General features: G+C 40.7%; 1 protein-coding gene across 1 annotated transcript in view; it reads right to left on the bottom strand.

Annotated features, from left to right (window-relative positions):
• Positions 1 to 365: 365 nt before the first annotated feature.
• Positions 366 to 21,757, bottom strand: part of MINPP1 (multiple inositol-polyphosphate phosphatase 1) — a 45,242-nt gene continuing 23,850 nt past the window's right edge. The window contains exon 5 of the mRNA XM_025915071.2: positions 366 to 1,745. Coding sequence (XP_025770856.1) covers positions 1,349 to 1,745 — 397 coding nt within the window. The 3' untranslated portion in view covers positions 366 to 1,348. The remainder of the gene's footprint in view (positions 1,746 to 21,757) is intronic.

Genomic DNA, 21,757 nt, shown 5'->3' with positions numbered 1-21,757 from the left:
AAAAAAAAGAGAGAGAGAGAGAGAGAACACCAGACCTTTGCAGGGACAATCAGAGGCATATTGGTGCACCAGCAGTATTTACCAGCTAATCACCTATTTTATGACATAATTCATTTGAGGATCAATCATCAACAGATGGTCTATGAAACTTCTTTTATAATTTCAGTATATAGTTGTGATACTTCTTATCTAGATTTTTAAGAAAATGCATTTCCATTTCTCTTAAAGAAGTGGAAATTTACTTGAGGAAATTTCTATCAGAATAAAACTGCCTTATATTGCCTGATTCAGTCAAAGCTGCTTGAAACTCCAACTTTTTACCATCATTTACTGCCTGTATCAACACAGCAGAAAAGACCTGATAATAAAGTCACAAGAATTCTGTTTATTATTATAGCAAACACTTCCACAGCATCTGACAAAACTCAGAAGTATCTGAGAAATGGGTTCAGATCTATGAAACTAAGCCAGCCAGGATGAAATCTTTATGGGGGGTGGGGAGGGGAAGGGGGAGAATGGAAAAGCAATAAATAACCAAAAGATACATTTCACATAGAGGCAAAATATAAAAAGAGGCAAAGTGATAGAATGAAAAAACAAACAAACCAAACTGCGAAGCAACGGACTAAGAAACTTTGATTCTTTCCGTCTTACTCGCTGCTAATGGTCCCCTTTGTCCCTCCACCGTTACAAATGCAGAGCAGCTAAGGTAGTAATTAAAGAATGGCCTCGCAAGACTCACCAGGAGGTCAAAAGGAATTACTGAAAAAGTGTTCAGATACTTTATAAAATATCTATTTTATTATACTCTGTCTTCCTTCGGTGAAGGTGTCCTTTGAAAATCACACTCTATTTCTTAATATCGTTTCAAATCCTTAACTAGAGAGGCTAGCTTCTTCCAGAGTGACGCTCCCGGGGCTCCGCCTGTTTTCCACGGCACACGGATGACAGCACAGCCGTGCCACCTGCGGGAAAGCGAAGGGCAGCACAACCGTGAAGTTACGATCATCCCTGGGGCAGACGCTGTGACTCCAGCACCCTCAAGGATCACTGTGAAATCATATTCTGTGTCAGTGTGAGAGTTCTTCTACAAACAGGAAGAATCTAATTTCTGTCAACACGTGCAGTGCCAGCTATTTTCCCCAACAGACTTTTCCCCCGTAAGACAGCTGCCCCAGGAGAACCGCTGCTTACACATCCCTGTCCAGATTCAAAAAGAAAACTCGACGTCTTTCTGTGAAAAGACAGCAATACACAGGTACTGGGAAAGCTTCCTGCAACCGCGGCTTGCCCAGCCACTCCAAGCGCGGGGTCACTCCCTGACGGACGGAAGATCCTGTCCGGTGACTCATAGCTCATCAGACGTGTTGTTCACCTTTGGTAATTCACACTCGTCACTGGCGCGACAGCTCTGGAGGAGGTCCCTGTAGTGCTCCTTGAGATCCTCATATAGGGAAGCAGTTTCCTGGGAGTGAGCCAATGGCAACACCTTTTCATTCAATAGCATCTGCACCCGGAACTCTTCTTTGGGAGTCTTCGCATTCTTACAATGGTAAAGCACAAACATGAGGTTCGAGGCATAGGGCACAATGTGGCCACTTCGGAACTTCCGATGCATCTGTTCCTTGTAATTGTAAGCCGTCAGGGGCTCCTTGTCTTTGAAGTAGCCCATGAGGGAGAGCAGTGGAAGAAGGGTCTCCGCGTGACCAAACTGCAGGACGACTGGAGAGGAAACTGGCTGAGACCTTGAAAGACAAATGGAGAAAAAATATGTGTATGTATTCATGTCGTGGAGGTAATATCTACAGTAGTGAGAAGGAGCACACAACGTTCTCACCTTTTCAAATCTTTATGTACAGACGCCAACAATATGGCTAAGGTTCTGTGTGGCTGAGAACTCAATGTTTTACACTCAGGGTTAAGTTCCCAGTTCAGGATCGCTGTGGTATTGCAAATCCATCTAAAACACTGCACACACGCTATTCTTTATATAGAGAGAAGAGAGTCTTTACTAGGAGATTAACGACCTCGATGCAGATGTGGATTTCGAAAGCGTATGGCCCTTCCGTGAAGGACACTGAGCACACTGGCCCTTAGTAAACACTGATTACTCCACGGAGGGCTTCTGAACGAACCTCAGGCGCTACCGTATCTATATCTGGGAAATGGGGACAAGCAATACTCAGTCAAGGTCTTGGCTAAAACCTGTCTGAACAGTGAACTCATGTACTCATGTACTCCTTCAATGTTTTATAAGACCTGCCTTGGGCACTACATTGGGAGAGAACCGCAAAGGGTAGAGAGACAACCTGTTCCAGCCGCCCTGCTGTGTTTGTGGCTGGAGTGGAGTCTGCACAGGGCCAGCAATACAACAGCTTTCCACACCATGAGCTAGGTCACCTTTTTTTACTGCAAGTTTTCTATGCCTTCTATGCCTTTTTTTGGTAAAGGCTTTTTTTTTTTTTTTAAATATATATACAGCAGCAAATGACTTAGTTTTCCCCCAACTTTAATAGAAAGAATATAACTTTGCTCTTAAACAAAATCTGTAAATCTACTCAAACACACTGAGCTGTCTAATTGATTAGCCTGCCAGCCCCACACCACATTACACACTTGGGGCACCTGGGTTTCCCAGTGGACAGCAGCATTTGAGCAGGTTTGGACCTTCATGATTCCCCACAAATTCAGATAGAACTAGAGAGCAGATCCCAAACCCAATGAAAACATTTACAAATAAAAGTAGGGAAAGGTTTTCTCAGTGAATCACCAACAGCCTCAGAACTGAACATGATCAGTGACCGTGTGGAAAAGCGTGTTGAAAGAGCTCACACCTGGTGGGTGCTAAGAGAACTCACACCTGCAGGATGCAGAGAGCGCTCACACCTGGTGGGTACAGAGAGCGCTCACACCTGGTGGGTGCAGAGAGAACTCACACCTGGTGGGTACTGAGAGAGCTCACACCCGGAGGGTGCAGAAAGAACTCACACCTGGTAGGTACTGATAGAGTTCACACCTGCAGGGTACAGAGAGAGCTCACACCTGGAGGGTGCAGAAAGAACTCACACCTGGCAGGTACTGAGAGAGCTCACACCTGGTAGGTACTGAGAGCACTCACACTTGGTGGGTGCAGAGAGGACCACGCCAGACCTCTCCCAGGCAGGGCTGGAAAAATCTAGCCAGTGGGAACTCTTGGAACAGCCGCTCTAAGGCCCCATTCTAGCCCAGAGGCTGCAAACACTAGAAGCTGCTGGGAGGGAGTCAAGACTGAGTCGGACAGGGACAAGCAAAGACCAAAAAAAGCACCAGTTGGATCAAGGTCAGGGCAGCAAACTAGAACCAGGAGATCTCAGAAAGCAACCTGCCATTTTCTGAACAGCACACACATATAGTACCAAAGAAGGGAGGCCCAGGAGGTTAAAGAAGCAACCTGATGTGAGCCACCTTCTAAATATTCAGAGAAACTAAATGCACATTAAAATGAGCGCTAGAAAAGTAAATAGAAGAATAAGGAGCAGAAAAACATCCCTACAAAAAATAAAAGTATACGGTACTAGAAATACTCAAAAAATACATAGAAACTGTAACATACTATTTCTCAATTATCCACTATTCTGAGATTAATATTTTCTAAAAGGGAATAAGCACTTTAAGAAGAGGGAGTTGGGGGCGGGGGTTACTCCCTCTTCTTAATTGGTGTATTTTTTAATTCAGTCATCTAAAGTATTTAAAATCTGTATTTATTTCCAAGAAGCATCCCCTTAGGCCCAAAGTTACAAAGCACTATCATTTAGACCATAGTTATATTTGGTTTCATCTGCATAACTAGTTTCGAACTCTGCATTATTTGTCAGTCTTTAAAGATTGGGTGGATCTCAGATTCTTAAAAATCCACAGATTTTTGGCTCCTCTTGAAAACCTAAAAGACCTGACAACATATGCTCCCATAAGGCAATAATTAGCTGAACAGGAATAAGGGTTACTCCGGAGAGGACATATATACCCACTGCCCAGGACATCTATCACTGCACACAGTCTAACCAAGATGGATTCATTCATTACTTACCTGGTGCCTTTATACATTTGAATAAATGCAAGCCAAAGCTAAGACCACTGTCATAATGTAAATATAATGGAACTTAATAGTAATACATAATAAGTAAGTTATGTAAAAATATAGTTGACCCTTGAACAATGCAGGACTTAGGGGCACCAAACCTCTGTGCTGTCGAAAATCTGTGTACCGGAGCACCTGGGTGGCTCAGTCGGTTAAGCATCCGACTTCCGCTCAGGTCATGATCTCGCGGTTTGTGAGTTCGAGCCCCGCGTCAGGCTCTGTGCTGACAGCTCAGAGCCTGCAGCCTGCTTCGGATTCTGTGTCGTCTTCTCTCTCTGCCCCTCCCCCACTTGTGTTCTGCCTCTATCAAAAACAAATAAATGTATTAAAAAAATTTTTTAAAAATCTGTGTACCACTTTTTGACTTCCAAAAACTTATCTAGTAGCTTCCTGTTGATTGGAAGCCTTTTCGATGATAACATAAACAGTTAACTGACAGTTTATCATAGAGTACTGACTGACTGTATATAATACACTGACTGGAAGCTTTTCTGATAACATAAACAGTTGATTGCTGTTTTTTATAATATACTATTGACTGTATATAATACAGGTAACACATTTTGCATGTTACAGTGTATATATACATAATGCAATATATTACATATTTTGTATGTTATACGCATTACATGCTGTATTCTCACAGTAGAGAAAAGAAAATGTTAAGAAAGTTCTAAGAAAGAGAAATTACATTCACAGTACTACACTGCATTTATTGAAAAAAAAACAAACAAAAAACAACGCCCATGTAAGTGAACCCACCCAGTTGAAATCTGTTGTTGTTTGAGGGTCACCTGCTCTGGTTTACGTTTTAAGTCATCTAGTACAAGGAAGCAACTGCAAAGCCAGGACAGGCTCTCATCCTGATGCTCCACTGCCGTTATCTACAGGATCCATCAGGATGGGAAGAGGTCAGGAAGGATCGCAGCAATACCTCCAGAGTCCTGCAGAAAGACCAGTCAGCAACTCTCCTCTCTTCCCCACTGAGGAACTCCAACAAATGTAAGACCATATACGATACAAAACTTTCTAGTTTCAACAAATTACAGCAATATTATCAATGAACTATTTTACATTCTTTTTCTCTATCAAGTCTTCGAAATGCAGTGTGTACTTCACGCTCACAGCACCTCTCCATACAGACCAGCCCCATTTTCAAGTGCCGAATGAACGAGCACGTGTGGCTCGTGACTACTGTGTAGAACTGTATACAGCATACCCACATAGGAGTATATGACAGACAGTGGTGACGACAGCCCCATATACTTGGACTCAAAAGTCAATCAGATAAAGAGAAAATGGAAAGAAAGGTATGAGACAAATAACAAGCACATGTACAAAAAAATGCGTGCTAGGGAAAGGGAAGAAACCAACACGGCTATGTACAAATCATGAGTCCAAAGTCACAGTAATGACACCCAAGCTACAGAAAAAATTAAATTTAGGTTGTGACCCACATGTAAGTTTTAAACCTGAAGGCTCTTTACGTAGAAAGAGCAATCAAACTTCGTTTTCTGTTTTGACTTGCTTTACTGTCAGTTATATGTGAAAATCAGCTATTTTTTAGAAGAAAGTTGAGGAAAACTATGCTTTGAAAATACTCAGGAATTTTATGGGAAATCAAGTTAGTTTATATATTAGATTTACACAGGGAGCTCTGTTAACAAAAATTAATGTCTTCTGCCATTTGATACATCTAAATTAAAAAAAAAATGTTTTACATTTATCGCAGCATTATTTATAGTGGCCAAGATAAGGAAGCAGCCCAAGCGTCCATTCACAGATGAATGGATAAAGAGGTGTTCTATACGTGTGGTATATACACACTATGGAATATTACTCAGCCATAAAAAAGGACCCATTTGCAATAATGTGGATGGACCTAGAGGGTATTATGTTAAATGAAATTTAAGAAACAAATGAACAAACAGGAAATAAAAGAGACAAAAAACCCCAGACTCTCGAATACAGACAACAAACTGGTGGTTGCCAGGGGGGAGGTATGCATGTGATAGATAAAGCAGATTAAGAGGTACAAACTTCCAGTTACAAAATAAATAGGTCACAGAGATGAAAAGTACAGCATAGAGAACATAATCAGTAAGGTAACACTGTTGGGTGACAGATGGTGGCTATACTTATGGTGACCACTGAATAAGGTACAGAACTGTTGAATTATTACATTGTACACCTGGAACGAATATAACACGGTATATTAATCATACTTCAATAAAAGAGTATTCCAGGCAAACAGTTAATTCACCAATAGTTAAATTCACCAATACAGTAATAATAACTTGAGACAAGGATAACTACTAATTATGGGGCAAAAACTAACACAGCCTTCCCCAAAACAGTCTTAAACACGGAAAACACTAATTTGCTTAGAAATCCAAATGTGTATGTAGGAAATAAGGAACTTACAATTATTTGCAGGTTGTATTTTCTACAATAACCAGATAAAAATATTTTAAGCTTATAGGGGTGACAGGTCTGATCATTCCCTGCCAAGTGCCAGGTACCATGCTAGGTGTTTTTTGCTGTTTGTGCTTATCTGTTTTTAGAAGGGGAGGAAAAAATAAGAAAGGTTATAAAGATGAAAGAACAAAAAATCCGAATAAAACACGTTCCTGGCTCTTGCAGATTAGCACTCGTGTAAGTGTTAAGGGAACTGAACAAAGGGAAGGAAGCAAACCCTCCTGGCTGGGGAAGAGCTGGGTGAACTTAGAGGAGACGGTGTCTCAGCAGGGTCACAAATACATTCCTAGTAAGTCTTACAACAGAAATGCTGCCCACTGTGGCTCAGTAAAGGGTCACGGCTGGTTTACCCTACGACGTGGATATTATCATCGCCCGTTAACAGACGAAAAAACTGGGGTTAACTTACTTACCTAAGTGATCTCTTAACTCACTAGAAAAACACTAGCTATTAATTTGTTTCATTCATTAATTTGTTTCATCCACACCTGAAAAGAAGGATCATTTCTTGGGCTATATGTAAATCAGTCATAAATGTGTGTGCACAAATCTTTATTGAGCATACAAGACACTTAATTGGTTTGGTTTATGGCTTTTCAAAAATGTCAAGAAAGCAGACTATCAAAAATCTGGCTTAGAGAAATTTTATCCCATAGAGAAAAAGCTTATTAAATAGAAAAGAATGCCTTAGGATATTTTATAAAATATATTATCAACATGAACATAAAATTGAAACCCTTAAGTGGCCTAAAAATTCTTTGAGCACTTCCAAGTTTTACACAATTTTAAAAATCTCTTTCTTGATTTTGGCATTAAAAAATTTCAGGGACACCAGCGTGGCTCAGTCGGTTAAGTGGCCAACTCCGGCTCAGGTCATGACGTTGCAGTTTGGGAGTTCAAATCCCATGTCGGGCTCTGGGTCAACAACTCAGAGCCTGGAGCCTTCTTCGGATTCCGTGTCTCCTTCTCTCTGACCCCTTCCTGACTTGTGTTCTCTCTCTCACTCAAAAATAAATAAACATTAAAAAAAAAAATTCAGAGCAGAGCTCACTAAATGTCTCGGTTGGGTTAAGGTAAAAAGAATTTAACACACTCTTAAATAAGGTAAGAAATCTAAAAGAATGTTAAGTATTTTTTGTACTAACTCAAAAGTAGTTCCATTAAATTATAGCTCACAATATAAATCACTTCAGTTTCCAACATAATTGTTTTTCTTCACTATTTTATGTTTTCCTAGCCAAATTCATCTTAGTAATCCTTAATGGTTCCAGTGTTAAAACTAAATGTAATAATGTAATCTTCTTCAAGACTCCCCAAGAAAGTAGAAGTAAAACATCTAACTTGTAATTACGAGGTATAAAATTCCAAAGAATAAAGCCAGTAATTTTTCAGCCATTTTATACTCTCTAGTACAAATCAGGGATCCCCTTATAGTTAAGAACGTCAGAATGCTTTTTTTCTTTTCTTACAATGATTAAGCAACACGTAAATTTTTTTTTTTTAATTTTTTTTTTTCAACATTTATTTTTGGGACAGACAGAGACAGAGCGTGAACGGGGGAGGGGCAGAGAGAGAGGGAGACACAGAATCAGAAGCAGGCTCCAGGCTCTGAGCCATCAGCCCAGAGCCTGACGCGGGGCTCGAACTCACGGACCGCGAGATCGCGACCTGGCTGAAGTCAGACGCTCAACCGATTGCGCCACCCAGGCGCCCCAAGCAACACCGTAAATTGATTTTTACTTTATTGTTTGAAACTCAACTGCCAAAATATCAAACTCTAGGTATATATTTTTTTAATGTTTATATATTATTTTGAGAGAGAGAGCGTGACAGAGCCCAATGCAGGGCTTGAACCCACAAACCGTGAGATCATGACCTGAGCCAAAGTTCACAAGGCAAAGTGATACCCCCCAAATTGGAGACACAGACGGCGGGCACCGGGGCATGCTGGGAAAACCTCGACTGTTAGTGACGAATGGCTAGGGGCTCAATATGGGCGAGTCAGAGTTAAAAACATCGAGGGACCCTGGGGAGCACTCACACTTAGTGAGTGTTACCTCCAGGAACCCAGCCAGGTCCTCACAGTGAATCCCTTCTTGTTTCTGGCAGGGGGAGGGGAAAGGAACCATTCTGAAAGACACGGAGCTTTCTATTCCTCTTAACAAGGCCTACCCTCAGGAGAAACTGTTCTACCAGAGTCTAACTTACCTAGGGGCAGGGAAATGCCCAGTTCTAGCCACCTCCATCCGTCCTGTGCCACCTAAGGATGTGGAAGTGAGAAGCACTGGTGCCGTTCACAGCCTGAGCCACAGACTCATCAAAAGGCCGAGACCCCATCCCAGGTCTACAGGACTCTACACCTCACCACCACATTTCTAAGGGCTTATCTACCACAGGTCTTTGTATCCAGTACGTCATGCCCACTTTAAACAAAAAAATTACAAGGTATACTAAAAGGCAGAAACATAGTTTAAGGAGACTGAAAAAACATCAGAGCCAGAATCAGGTATGGCAGATAAGGGTGGAATTACCAGGAATTTTTAACTATGATTAATATGTAAGGGCTTCACAGGCGCCTGGGTGGCTCAGTTGGTTGAGCATCTGACTCTTGATTTCAGCTCAGGTCATGATCTCATGGTTCATGGGGTCGAGTACCACATCACATGAGCATGGGGCCTAAGATTCTCTCTCTCTCTCTCTCTCTCCTTCTGCCCCTCTCCCCAGCTTGTGCATCCACCCCTCCCAGGATAAAAAAGAAAAACAACAACTAATATTAACATGCAAAAATGGATGGATAATGTAAGTAGGGAGATGGAAATTCTAAGAAAGAATCAAAAAAGTACTAGACAGGGGCGCCTGGGTGGCGCAGTCAGTTAAGCGTCCGACTTCAGCCAGGTCACGATCTCGCGGTCCGTGAGTTCGAGCCCTGCGTCGGGCTCTGGGCTGATGGCTCGGAGCCTGGAGCCTGTTTCCGATTCTGTGTCTCCCTCTCTCTCTGCCCCTCCCCCGTTCATGCTCTGTCTCTCTCTGTCCCAAAAATAAATAAACGTTGAAAAAAATATATATATATTTAAAAAAAAAAAAGTACTAGACATTAAAAGCATGGTACAGAAGCGAGGAATGTGTCTGTAACCTGGACACAGATAGAATCTCCAAGTTGGGGCATAACAACAGAAACTTCCCAAACTGAACAGTACAGAGAATAAAGACTGGGAAAAGCAGAACAGAATATGCAAGAACTGTGGGGCCATCACAAAAGGTTTAATTAACATGTGTAATGGGAATACCAGAAGGAGATGAGAAAGAAAATGATGCAATATTTAAAGCAATACTGACTGAGAATTTCCCCAAACCACAGATCCAGGAAGCTCAAACGCCAAGCAAATAAAAAGAAAAAACCACAAAAAAACCACCCACTGTACCTGGGCATACCATATTCAAACTTCATAATATCAAAGATAAAGAAAAAAATCTTGAAAGAAGTCATGCAAGCAAGACAATGAAGTATTTCTGTATTGAGAGAAAAAGCCCACCGACATAGAATTTTGTACCATGCAAAATCATCCTTCCAAAGTGACAGAGAAATAACGGCTCTCTCAGACAAAAATTGAGGAAATTTGTTGCCAGTGGACATGTCTCACGAGACATGTTAAAAGAAGTTCTTCAGAGAGAGGGAAATAGTTGCAGGTCAGAAACTCAGATCTACATAAAGAAAAACAGCGAAGATGAATAAGTGAAGGTAAAATAAAAATGTTTATGATTTTTAAAAAAATTTTTTAACACTTCTTTATTTTTTGAGAGACAGAGTGTGAGAGAGAGAGGGGCAGAGAAAGAGGGGAGACACAGATTCCCAAGCAGGCTCGAGGCTCCGAGGTGTCAGCACAGACCCCGACGTGGGGCTGGAACTCATGAACCAACAGATCATGACCTAAGCTGAAGTTGGACACTTAACCCACTGAGCTACTGTATTTTTTTTATTCTTAACTGACCTAAATAATTTGCTCAAAATAATAATAGCAATAACGCACTTGATTATATATGCGTGTTCACGCGTGCACACACACACACACACACACACGTATGTGTATGTACAAGTAAAATGAATGGCAGCAATGACGCAAGGGACAGGAAAGAAGCCTGGGAACAGTTTGTTACAAGGTGCGTGCACTACCCCTGAAGTGCTAACAGTGTTATCTGAAAGCAGACTTAGGTTTGTTGTGCAGGCATATGGCAAATTCTAGGGCAACCACCAAGAAAAGAAATACAGCTGATATGCTATGAAAGAAGAGGAAATGGAACGATATAAAATCCTCAACTGAAACCACAGAAGTTAGAAAAAGTGTGGAAGATAAAATCGGAACAAAGAACAAGGGCAAGAAACAGCTAATAGTAACAAATATGGTAGATATTAATCCAACTGTATTAATAATCACTGAAAAAGTCAACGGACAAAATATACCAACTAAAAGACAGAGATTGTCAGAGTGGACCAAGCACAAAACCCAACTACATGTTACTACACGAAACCTACTTTCAATGCAGATTAAAAGTAAACTAACGGAGACAGATACAGCACGCTACTGAACACTGATCAAAAGAAAGCAGAAGTAGCTATATAAATTCGGACAGAGCCAACTGCAGAGCAAGGAAAGTTATTAAGGATAAACGGGGCATTACATATTGATGAAGGGGTTACTACTCCAAGCAGACAGAATATTCCTGAATGTGTATGTAGGTATGTGCCTAACAGAACAAAATGCATGAGGCAAAAACTGACAGAACTACAAGAATAAACAGATAAACTCTCTCTATAGTTGGAGACTTTAACAATCCTCTACCAGAAATGGACCAATCCAGCAGGCTAAAAAGTCAGTAAAGAGACATTAAGCTCAACAAGACCATGAATCACCTGGACTTAACTGACATCTGTAGAGGACTTCATCCAACAATAGCAGATTATACATTCTCCTCAACTTCACATGGAAGATTCACTAAGAGACCACATTTTGTGACACAAATCACAGCTTAAAAAATTTAGAAGAACAGAAACTGTGTGACATTCGCTCAATGGAATGAAACTAGAAATCACTGACAGGACAACTGGAGAATCCCCCAATACTTGGAGGTTACACACCACACTTCTAAATAACACATGGGTCAAAGAAGAACTCTCAAAAGAAATTTAACTCCAAAGAAATCTGAAAACATTTTGAATGAAATGAAAATGAAAACACAACTTATCAAAAATTTGTGGGATGCAGTGAATACAGTACCTATAGGGAATTTTATAGCACTTAATGCCTATATTAGAAAAGAAGAAAGATCTAAAATCAACTATCTAAGCTTCCATTTCAGGGATGTAGAAAAAGAAAAGCAAATCAAATCCAAAGTAAGCAGAAGAAAATAAAATTAAAAATATGAGCAAAAGTCAGTGAAATTTAAAACAGAAATCTTTAGAAAAAAATGAACAGTATCAAAAGCTAGTTCTTTGAAAAGATCAATAAAATCAGTAAGTCTCTAGCCAGGCTAAAGAGAAGGCACAAATTATTAATATCAGAAAAGAAAGAAAAGAGACCACCAAAGATCCCATGAACATTAAACAGATAATAAAGGAATATTATGAACTCCCTACCTGCTAAGTCTGATAACCTAGATAAAATGGACCAATTCCATGAGACACAATCTTCCAAAACACAAGAATAGATGATCCAAGTAAGCCTATATCTACTAAAAACTTGAATCAGTAATTAATAACCTCCCAAAAGGATTCCTTCCAGAAGGATTCACAGGTGAACTCTACCAAACCTTCAAGGAAGAAATTCTACCAATTTTCTACAAGCACTTCCAGAAAACAGAAGCAAAGAGAAAGAACTCCTAACTCATTCTGAGACCAGTATTACCCTAATACCAAAGTTAGGCAAAGATAACCCTAGAAAACACAACCAATCAATATACATGAAGACAGAAGCACACAAAAATCCTAAGCAAAATATTAACAAATTGAATCCAACCAACAATGTATAAAAAGAATTATACACTCCAACCAAGTAGGATTTATCTCAGGTGTCAAGGCTGGCTCAATATTCAAAAGTCATGCGAACAATCACATCAACAGGCTAAAAAAGAAAAATCATGTTATCAAGAGCTTCAGAAAAACCATGTGACAAAATTTAGCACTCAGTCATGATCAAAATTCTCAGCAAACTAGGAACAGAGGAACTTCCTCCACTGGATAAAGAACATATGCAAAGAGCTACACTTAACATCATACTTAATGCAAAGCTTTCTTGCTAAGATCAGGTACAAGGAAGGCAAAGATGCCTCTTCTCACCACTAGTTTTCAACATCATACTGGAAGTCTTAGCTAACACTCCAAGACAAGAAAAAAGGGTATACCTATTAGGAAGGAAGAAATAAAACTGGCTTTGTTTGCAGATGACATGATTGTCTATGTAGAAAATCCAAAAAATCAACAAAAAACTCCTGGAACTAATAAGTATGTATAGCAAGTTTGCAGGCTACAAGGTTAATACATAAAAGCCAACCGCTTGTCTATATGCCAACAGTAAACAAGTGGAAATTTAAAAATAAAAACACATTGTTGTTATATTAGTACCATCACAATGAAATACTTAGGTATAAAATAAAATATGTCTATGATCTATATAAGAAAAAGTACCAAACTCTTACGAAAGAATCAAAGAGGACTCAATACCGTCAAAATGTCAGTTCTTCCCAATTTGATCTATGGATTCAATACAATCCTAATAAAAATCCCAGCAAGTGATTTTGTAGATAACAACAACTGATTCTAAAGTTTACACGGAGAAGCAAAACAATATGGATGAGCCAAAACAACACTGAAGGAGAAAAAGAAAGTTGCAGGATCGACACTACTTGATTTCAAGACTTACAGTAATTTTACAGTAATCAACATAGTGTGGTCCTGGGGAAAGACAAACAGACCAATAGAAAGGAACAGAGAGCCCAGAAATAGACCCCTATTAATAGAGTCAACCGGTCTTTGACAAAGTAAAGATCAGAAAGCAAAGGTAATACAATAGAGCAAAGACAATCTTTTCAACAAATGGTGCTGGAAGACCGGACGGGAAAAAAATTGCACCTAGACACAGACCTTGTACCCTTCACAAAAATTAACTCAGAAGGATCACAGACCTAAATGTAAAACTCAATACTATAAAACTCCTGGAAGATAACGTAGGAGAAAAACCTAGATGACCTTGGTATTGCAAGGACTTTTTAAATGTAACACCAAAGGCGTGACCCATTTAAGATAAAAGTAATAATCTGGGCTTCATTAAAAGTAAGAATTTCTGCTCTACTAAAGACAATGTCAAGAGAATAAAAAGACAAGTCAGAGACTGTGAGAAAATATTTACAAGAGACATATCTGATAAAGGAGTTACCTAAAATATACAAAAAACTCGTAAGACACAACAATAAAAAAAACAACCAACCCTCTAAATTTAAAAATGGGCCAAAGGCCTGAACAGAAAACCTGAGCAAAGAAGATAAACGGATGGCAACTAAGCATATGAAAAGGTGCTCAACATTATACATCATTAGGGAATTGCAAATTAAAACAATGAGACACCACTCCACTATCAGCAGAAGTCCAGAACACTGACAATGCCAAAGGCTGACGACAGAAACTCTCATTCATTGCTGGTGGGAAAGCAAACGGATAGAGCCACTGTGCAAGTCAGTTTGGAGGTTTTCTCACAAAACTAAACATATTCTCATCATACAATCCAGCAATTGTGCTGCCTGGTATTTATGCAAATGAACTAAAGAGTTATGTCCACACAAAAACCTGAACGTGGATGTTTATAGCAGTTTTATTCATAATTGTCAAAACTTGAAGCAACCAAGAAGGCCTGTGGGTAGGTAAAGGGGTAACTAACCTGTGGTGCATCCAGATAATGAAATACTACTCAGTTCTAAGAAGAAATGCGATATCAAGCCATCAAAAGACACAGAGGAAACTTCGATGCGTATGACTAAGTAAAAGAAACTATTCTGAAAAGGCTAACTATTGTACAATTCCAAATATGTGACATTCTGGAAAAGGCAAAACTATGAAGACAGTATAAAGATCAGTAGTTGCCAGGGTTTGGGGGAAGGGAGGGATGAACAGGCAAAGCACAGAGGGTTTCGAAGGCAGTAAAACTATCGTGTAGGATATTACAACGGTGGGTAGATGTTGGTGTGTATCTGCCCAACCCCAGAGAACGTAGAACGCCAAGAGTGAGCGCTAATGTAAGCGTGGACTTTGGTGACCACGAGGTGTGTCAGTGTAGGGTAATCAAGTGTAGCGAAGGTCCCGCTGTGGTGTGGTGTGTGTTGGGGTGGGGGAGGGAATTTACGGGAACTCTGTACTTTCTGCCCGGTTTTGCTGTGAACCTAACACTGCTCTAAAAAATTAAGTTCGTTAATCAAAAAAACAAAGGAACAAACTACTACCACGAGAATACGGGTGACCAAAGAAAGAGTATATTCTTCCTCCAGAGAGCTAATACAATTCCCCTTTAAACACCTGCTCATGAGTATATGTGTTTGACCCCCTTTTAAGACTTACTCACATCTCAGTTTTCTTTGACAAAGTTAAGCAGCATTAATGTTAAATGGAAAACATATTGTATTTCTATCCTAAATTACATCCATGCACTAAAAGTAGGGACTTGGATATCTTCAATTAGTGGAGACTAAAGAGCTGTGGAGTTTGTGTGGACATACGCACAAAGGGTTTTTTGTTTGTTTTTCTAGCTCTAAAGATGACAGAGCAAATACCTAAGAGTATTTATTTATGGCCCTATTTTTATCAGAAGCCGTTAAAGATATGTACCAGGTTCTGTAAAGTAAATCAATAATTTCTCTGGAGTTAAGTGGTTCTATTTCAAGAACACCCCGCTCTTTGCTCTGTCTCCTAACAGAAAATAAATCTCAGAAATGCTCTGGGCCGTCCGCTAGGAACTGATTTACATCCAGTGAGGCCCGCCTGCTACTGAAAGAACCAAATCCCCAGCTTCTCCTTGAATACACCAGAGTCCTGAGGCGGCGTAAGAACTTTGGTGGGTTTCATTCCCAAGCTTCTTCAAAGCAAAGCTGGCCTATGATTAAGCCCGAAATATTGGCAACGGGAAATGGGTAGCACGTGTGTGTGTCTGAATAAGAAGTAAGGGAGTGTGCGTGTGTGTTGGCGTGGGGGGTCAGAACACGAGAAATGAGAGACTATAATGTGCGGGAGGATAAAAGGGGAAAGAATGTGGGGGAAAACACCACTTCCCAGTTTATTCGATTCCTAATTTAAGACCACGGCACATAATGTTTTTCATTGGACTGCTGAAGGCATAAATCTGAGAAAGGACCTGTACCCAGAATATATACAAAGAACTCTGACAACGATAAAAGATGGGAAACAACCCGCTTACAAAACGGCAAAAGATGGGAAGACACTTCGGCAGATTACACTAGGGTGGTAAATGAGCACCTGGAAGGGCGGTGCACGTCAACTGCCTTTAGGGAAATGCAAACTAACACTACAATGAGGAGCTGCGTGCCCATCAGAACTGCTCAAATTACAAAGACCTACCACACCAAGCGTCAGCCAGAATGTAGAGTGAGTCAGCTCTCACCCGCGGACAGGAAGAGTTTGGCCGATTCTCAAGGGGAAACATTCACCGACAGGGGACTCAGCTATTCTCTGACTAGGTGTCACCCGGCAGGAAAGAAGGCACAGGTCCACAGCAGGACAACCGAAGTTCACAGCAGCTTCACGTGGAACAGCCTTGAACGGGAAACCACCTAACATCCACCGCAGGGGGAGTGGATCAGCGAACTGGCGTGTGTCCGTATGATGGAATACCATTCAGCTTTAAAAAGGAGTGACTGCCTAACAACCCCTAACAACGTGGGTGAATCTCCTAACCGTTACGCTAGAAGAAGTCAAATCAAAAAATGTATACAGTAGAGGGTTCCATTATCTAAAATCTAGAAAAAATAGGTTAATCTAGAGTGACAGAAAACAGATCAGCGGCTGGCCTGGGGAGAGGGGCAGGTGGAAAGAGTCACAAAGAAATCTTTGCACAGGATGGATATTCCGTTATCTTGCTTTCGCCGACGGTTTCATGTACATGTACGTATGTAAAAACTCGCCAAATTGTACACTTTAAATATGTACCACTTAACTTTACATCAATGATAGGTCAATAAAACTTTTCAAAGAAATTAAAACGAGTATTAAGGGTGGATACACTGAGGTTACTGAAAGAAGTCTTCAGTGACCAACCTCAAGGACTCGTCCCATAAAGCCTTTACCAAGTTCCAAAGTTCAAATTCATTCTCCTTGAGCACTTTTTTAAAAACCGGTTTCAGTGCTGTTATATAAATATCCTCCAAACTAGGACATGAGCTCCCTGAGACAGTAACTTAGATGTACACCCCCTACCGCCTGCATAATACACGGGAGTCAGGCGGGCGGACGCTGAGGCCAGGCAAGCACTTAGAAGCAGCTGCTGAAATCTAAGAGAAAGATACTGGCCTGAACTGAGGGCGGAGCGGTGGGGTAAAAAACGTGGAAGGAACAGATCTAAATCTGGAAGGAAAACCAAAAAACCCCACAAAACGACAAATACAGAACGCAACACGGTGAGTAGAGGTAGAAGGGGAGGGAGGCAGAGTCCGGAATGAGGCAGTTTGCGGCTGGGACGCCTGCATGACGGAAGCACGGACTAAAAGAGGGACAACGGACGGGAGAGAAAGAGAGGACTGCAGACACTCCTGTGATGCGTACCGACCACCAACTGTATGTGCCCCGTGCTCGTTCTAGGCACTGAGGAGCGGACACCGAGATAAAGTTCCAGACACCACACACCTATGCTCTACGGAGAGTCCAAAAGTTTTTCCCAAAACCAGATGGACACTGGCACAGCCAGACTAGTTACATTTTAATCTTTATTTAGCCAGTTTCTTTCGACAGGCAGCACTCCCAGAGTTTGCTGGAACATCCACCTGGACTCCATGGAACCCTGACTGTAGAAAGGGAGCAAAAAGACCGGCACACACGTCCTGAGGACTTAGAATCTGCACACATTTCCAAGAACTTTAAAAGACAAGCCCCCCCTCCCTAATTCCCACAGGCCAAATGACCCAAACAGCTATTTAAAATCACCTGTTGGGACACCGGGGTGGGCCAGTCGGTTAAGTGTCCGACTTCAGCTCAGGTCATGATCTCACGGTTGTTGAGTTCAAGCCCCACGTGGGGCTCTGTGCTGACAGCTCAGAGCCTGGAGCCTGCGTTGGATTCTGTGTGTGCGCGCGCGCGTGTGTGTGTGTGTGTGTGTGTGTGTGTGTGTGTGTGTGTGTGTCTACCCCTCCCCCACTTGTGCAGGCTCTCCATGTCTCTCCCTCTCTCGGAAATAATAAATGAATAAACTTTAAAAAATTATAAAAACTAAATAAAAAATAAAATCACTTGTTGCCACGTGAATTTCAATGCTGCCATCTTATGTTAAAATATGGAACTACACAACGTTAAAAAGCCATACCCTTGTTCAACGGCAAAATCTGAAAATATCAAGATTTGAGAGTCAGTGAAAAAGTAGACAAAGTTAGTAAGTTTAATGATAGTAACAAATATTGACAGCAGTCAATGTCAGCGTCTGAGATTATCCATGATGAAATGAAAGCTCTCATGAGGCTAAGCAATTACAGTCCAGAATATAAACCTTATTTTAAAAAAGAAGTGACTTATTGAATTACCCCGATCTAAATAGATAAAAATATATCAACAGAGATAATGGGGAATGGGTACAGTAGAATAAAATCCATACAGTCTCATCCCTTTAGTAAATCCAGTCTTTTTTTTTTTTTAATTTTTTAATGTTTGAGAGAGAGAGAGAGAGAGAGAGAGAGAGAGAGAGAGAGAGAACAGGGGAAGGGCAGAGAGAGAGAGAGACACAGAATCTGAAACAGGCTCCAGGCGCTGAGCTGTCAGCACAGAGCCTGATATGGGGCTCGAACTCACCAACCATGACATCATGACCTGAGCCAACAGAGGATGCCTAATTGAGTCACCCAGGCACCCCTCCGCAATCTGCTTTTCTAATCACAGCTGCTTAAAAGGCAAAAGCTGCTTAAATTTGCTTAAATAGTGAATGTACTGGTTTTAACTTTAATCCCATCACTGTGGTGATGGTTCAAGGAGGAAAATAAAAATCAAGATCCTAATAAGAGTAAAGGACCTGAGCTTGAAGGGCAGCTATGCGCAGCCAAAATGTGGACCCTCGCCAATTAACATTGTTTGTAATCTCCAGTTTTTCTGTGAAGTAAAACCAGGCTCCTAAAATTACGTTGAAGAAGTATTCATAAACTCAGAAGCCGATCTCTGATTGACCATGAACATAAAGAGGGAACAGCCTGTCTACGCAGTAGTACACGGAACGCAAACGTAGCCTGGGGGCTCCACCATGAAGTGAGAGACATCTCCCTCAGACAACAGGATGACAAAATACTGCTCATAAACATACACACAGACTCCAAACACAAATACAAAAAAGATTTTAAGAGTCGCAAAGAAAAAAGGTTAATGTTCTGATAGAATGGGTCAGAAAAATCTACTGAAGTCTTATCCTACCACTGTGTGTGTCATATTAATGTTGAGGGAGGCTGTGTATGTGGAGGGGAAGGTAGTTGGGAACTCTAGAATTCCCACTCCAAACTGGTGTGAACTTAAAACTGCTCTAAGACACAAAATCTATTAATTTTTTAAAACGCTATTATTCTCTTTGCTGAGCATATGTTGGTTTTCTTTGGAAGTATTCTTAAATGTACCACTGCTCCTAAAATCCTATCAATCTGTTTTGGACAGAAATATGATAGAAGTCTCTAAATATACCTTCTTCCCTCTATTTAAGAAGATTTAATTTTTTTTAGCTGTTTTTTAAAATTTTTATCTAAAAATTTTTTTTTAAAATTTACATCCAAGTTAGTGAGCATATAGTGCAATGATTTCAGGATTCGATTCCAGTGATTCATCCCCTACATGTAACACCTAGCGCTCATCTCAGCAAGCTCCTCCTTAATGTCCTTTGCCCACTTAGCCCATCCCTTAATGTCTCAGCTCCTCCTTAATGTCCCTTGCCCACTTAGCCCATCCCCCCCACCCACAACCCCTCCAGCAACCCTCAGCTGGTTCTCTATATTTAAGAGTCTCTTATGTTTTGCCTTCCTCCCTGTTTTTATATTATTTTTGTTTCCCTTCCCTTATGTTTATCTGTTTTGTATCTTAAATTCCATATATGAGTGAAGTCATATATTTGTTTTTCTCTAATTTCACTTAGCATAATACACTCTACATTGCTGCAAACAGCAGAATTTCATTCTTTTTGATTGTCGAGTAATACTCCATCACACACACACACACACACACACACACACACACTACATCTTCTTCATTCATTCATCCATCGATGGACATTTGGGCTCTTTCCATACTTTGGCTATTGTCGATAGTGCTGCTATAAACATGGGGGTGCATGTGCCCCTTCGAAACAGCACTCCTGTACCCTTTGCATAAATACCCAGTAGTGCAATTGCTGGGTCATAGGGTAGTTCTATTTTTAATTTTTTGAGGAACCTTCATACTGTTTTCCAGAGTGGCTGCCCCAGTTGGTATTCGCACAAACAGTACAAAAGAGATCCTCTTTCTCCGCATCCTTGCCAACATCTCTTGTTGCCTGAGTTGTTAACGTTAGCCATTCTGTCAGGTGTGAGGTGGTATCTCATTGTGGTTTGAATTTGTTTTTCCCTGATGATGAGTGACGTTGAGCATTTTTCATGGGTCTGCATGCCATCTGGATGTCTTCTTTAGAAAAGTGTCTCTTCATGTTTTTTGCCCATTTCTTCACTGGATTATTTGGTTTTTGGGTGCTGAGTTTGATAAGTTCTTTATAGATTTTGGATACTAACCCTTTATCTGGTATGTCATTTGCAAATATCTTCTCCCATTCCATCGGTTGCCTTCTAGTTTTGCTGATTGTTTCCTTTGCTGTGCTGAAGCTTTTTATTTTGATGAAGTCTCAATAGTTCATTTTTTGCTTTTGTTTCCCTTGCCTCTGGAGGCATGTTGAGTAAGAAATTGCTGCGGCTGAGGTCAAAGAGGTTGTTGCCTGCTTTCTCCTCTAGGGTTTTGATGGTTTCCTGTCTTACATTTAGGTCTTTCATCCATTTTGAGTTTATTTTTGTGGTGTAAGAAAAGTGGTCTAGTTTCATTCTTCTACATGTTGCTGTCCATTTCTCCCAGCACCATTTGCTAAAGAGACTTTTTTCCATTGGATACTCTTTCCTGCTTTGTCAAAGATGAGTTGGCCATACATTTGTGGGTCCAATTCTGGGTTCTCTATTCTATTCCATTGGTCTATGTGTCTGTTTTATGCCAGTACCACACTGTTTTGATGATTACAGTGTTGTAGTAGAGGCTAAAGTCTGGGATTGTGATGCCTCCTGCTTTGGTTTTCTTTTTCAATATTACTTTGGCTATTTGGGGTCTTTTGTGGTTCCATACAAATTTTAGGATTGTTTGTCTGGCTTTAAGAATGCTGGTGCGGGGCGCCTGGGTGGCGCAGTCGGTTAAGCGTCCGACTTCAGCCAGGTCACGATCTCGCGGTCCGTGAGTTCGAGCCCCGCGTCAGGCTCTGGGCTGATGGCTCAGAGCCTGGAGCCTGTTTCCGATTCTGTGTCTCCCTCTCTCTCTGCCCCTTCCCCGTTCATGCTCTGTCTCTCTCTGTCCCAAAAATAAATAAATGTTGAAAAAAAAAATTAAAAAAAAAAAAAGAATGCTGGTGCAATTTTGATTGGGATTGCATTGAATGTGTAGATTGTTTTGGGTAGTATTGACATTCTAACAATATTTATTCTTCCAATCCATGAGCATGGAATGTTTTTCCATTTCTTTGTGTCTTCTTCAATTCCTTCATAAGTTTTCTATAGTTTTCAACATATAGATCTTTTACATCTATGATTAGGGTTAGTCCTAGGTATTTAATGGTTTTTGGTGCAATTGTAAACAAGATCAATTCCTTGATTTCACTTTCTGCTGCTTCACTATTGATGTATAGAAATGCAACTGATTTCTGTGCATTG

This window comes from Puma concolor, chromosome D2 (assembly GCF_028749965.1).
Source record: "Puma concolor isolate L17-30 chromosome D2, mPumCon1.1.hap2, whole genome shotgun sequence".
Lineage (NCBI taxonomy): Eukaryota > Metazoa > Chordata > Mammalia > Carnivora > Felidae > Puma > Puma concolor.
Note: the sequence above shows the minus strand (reverse complement) of the source record. Positions and strands in the feature narration are given on the sequence as shown.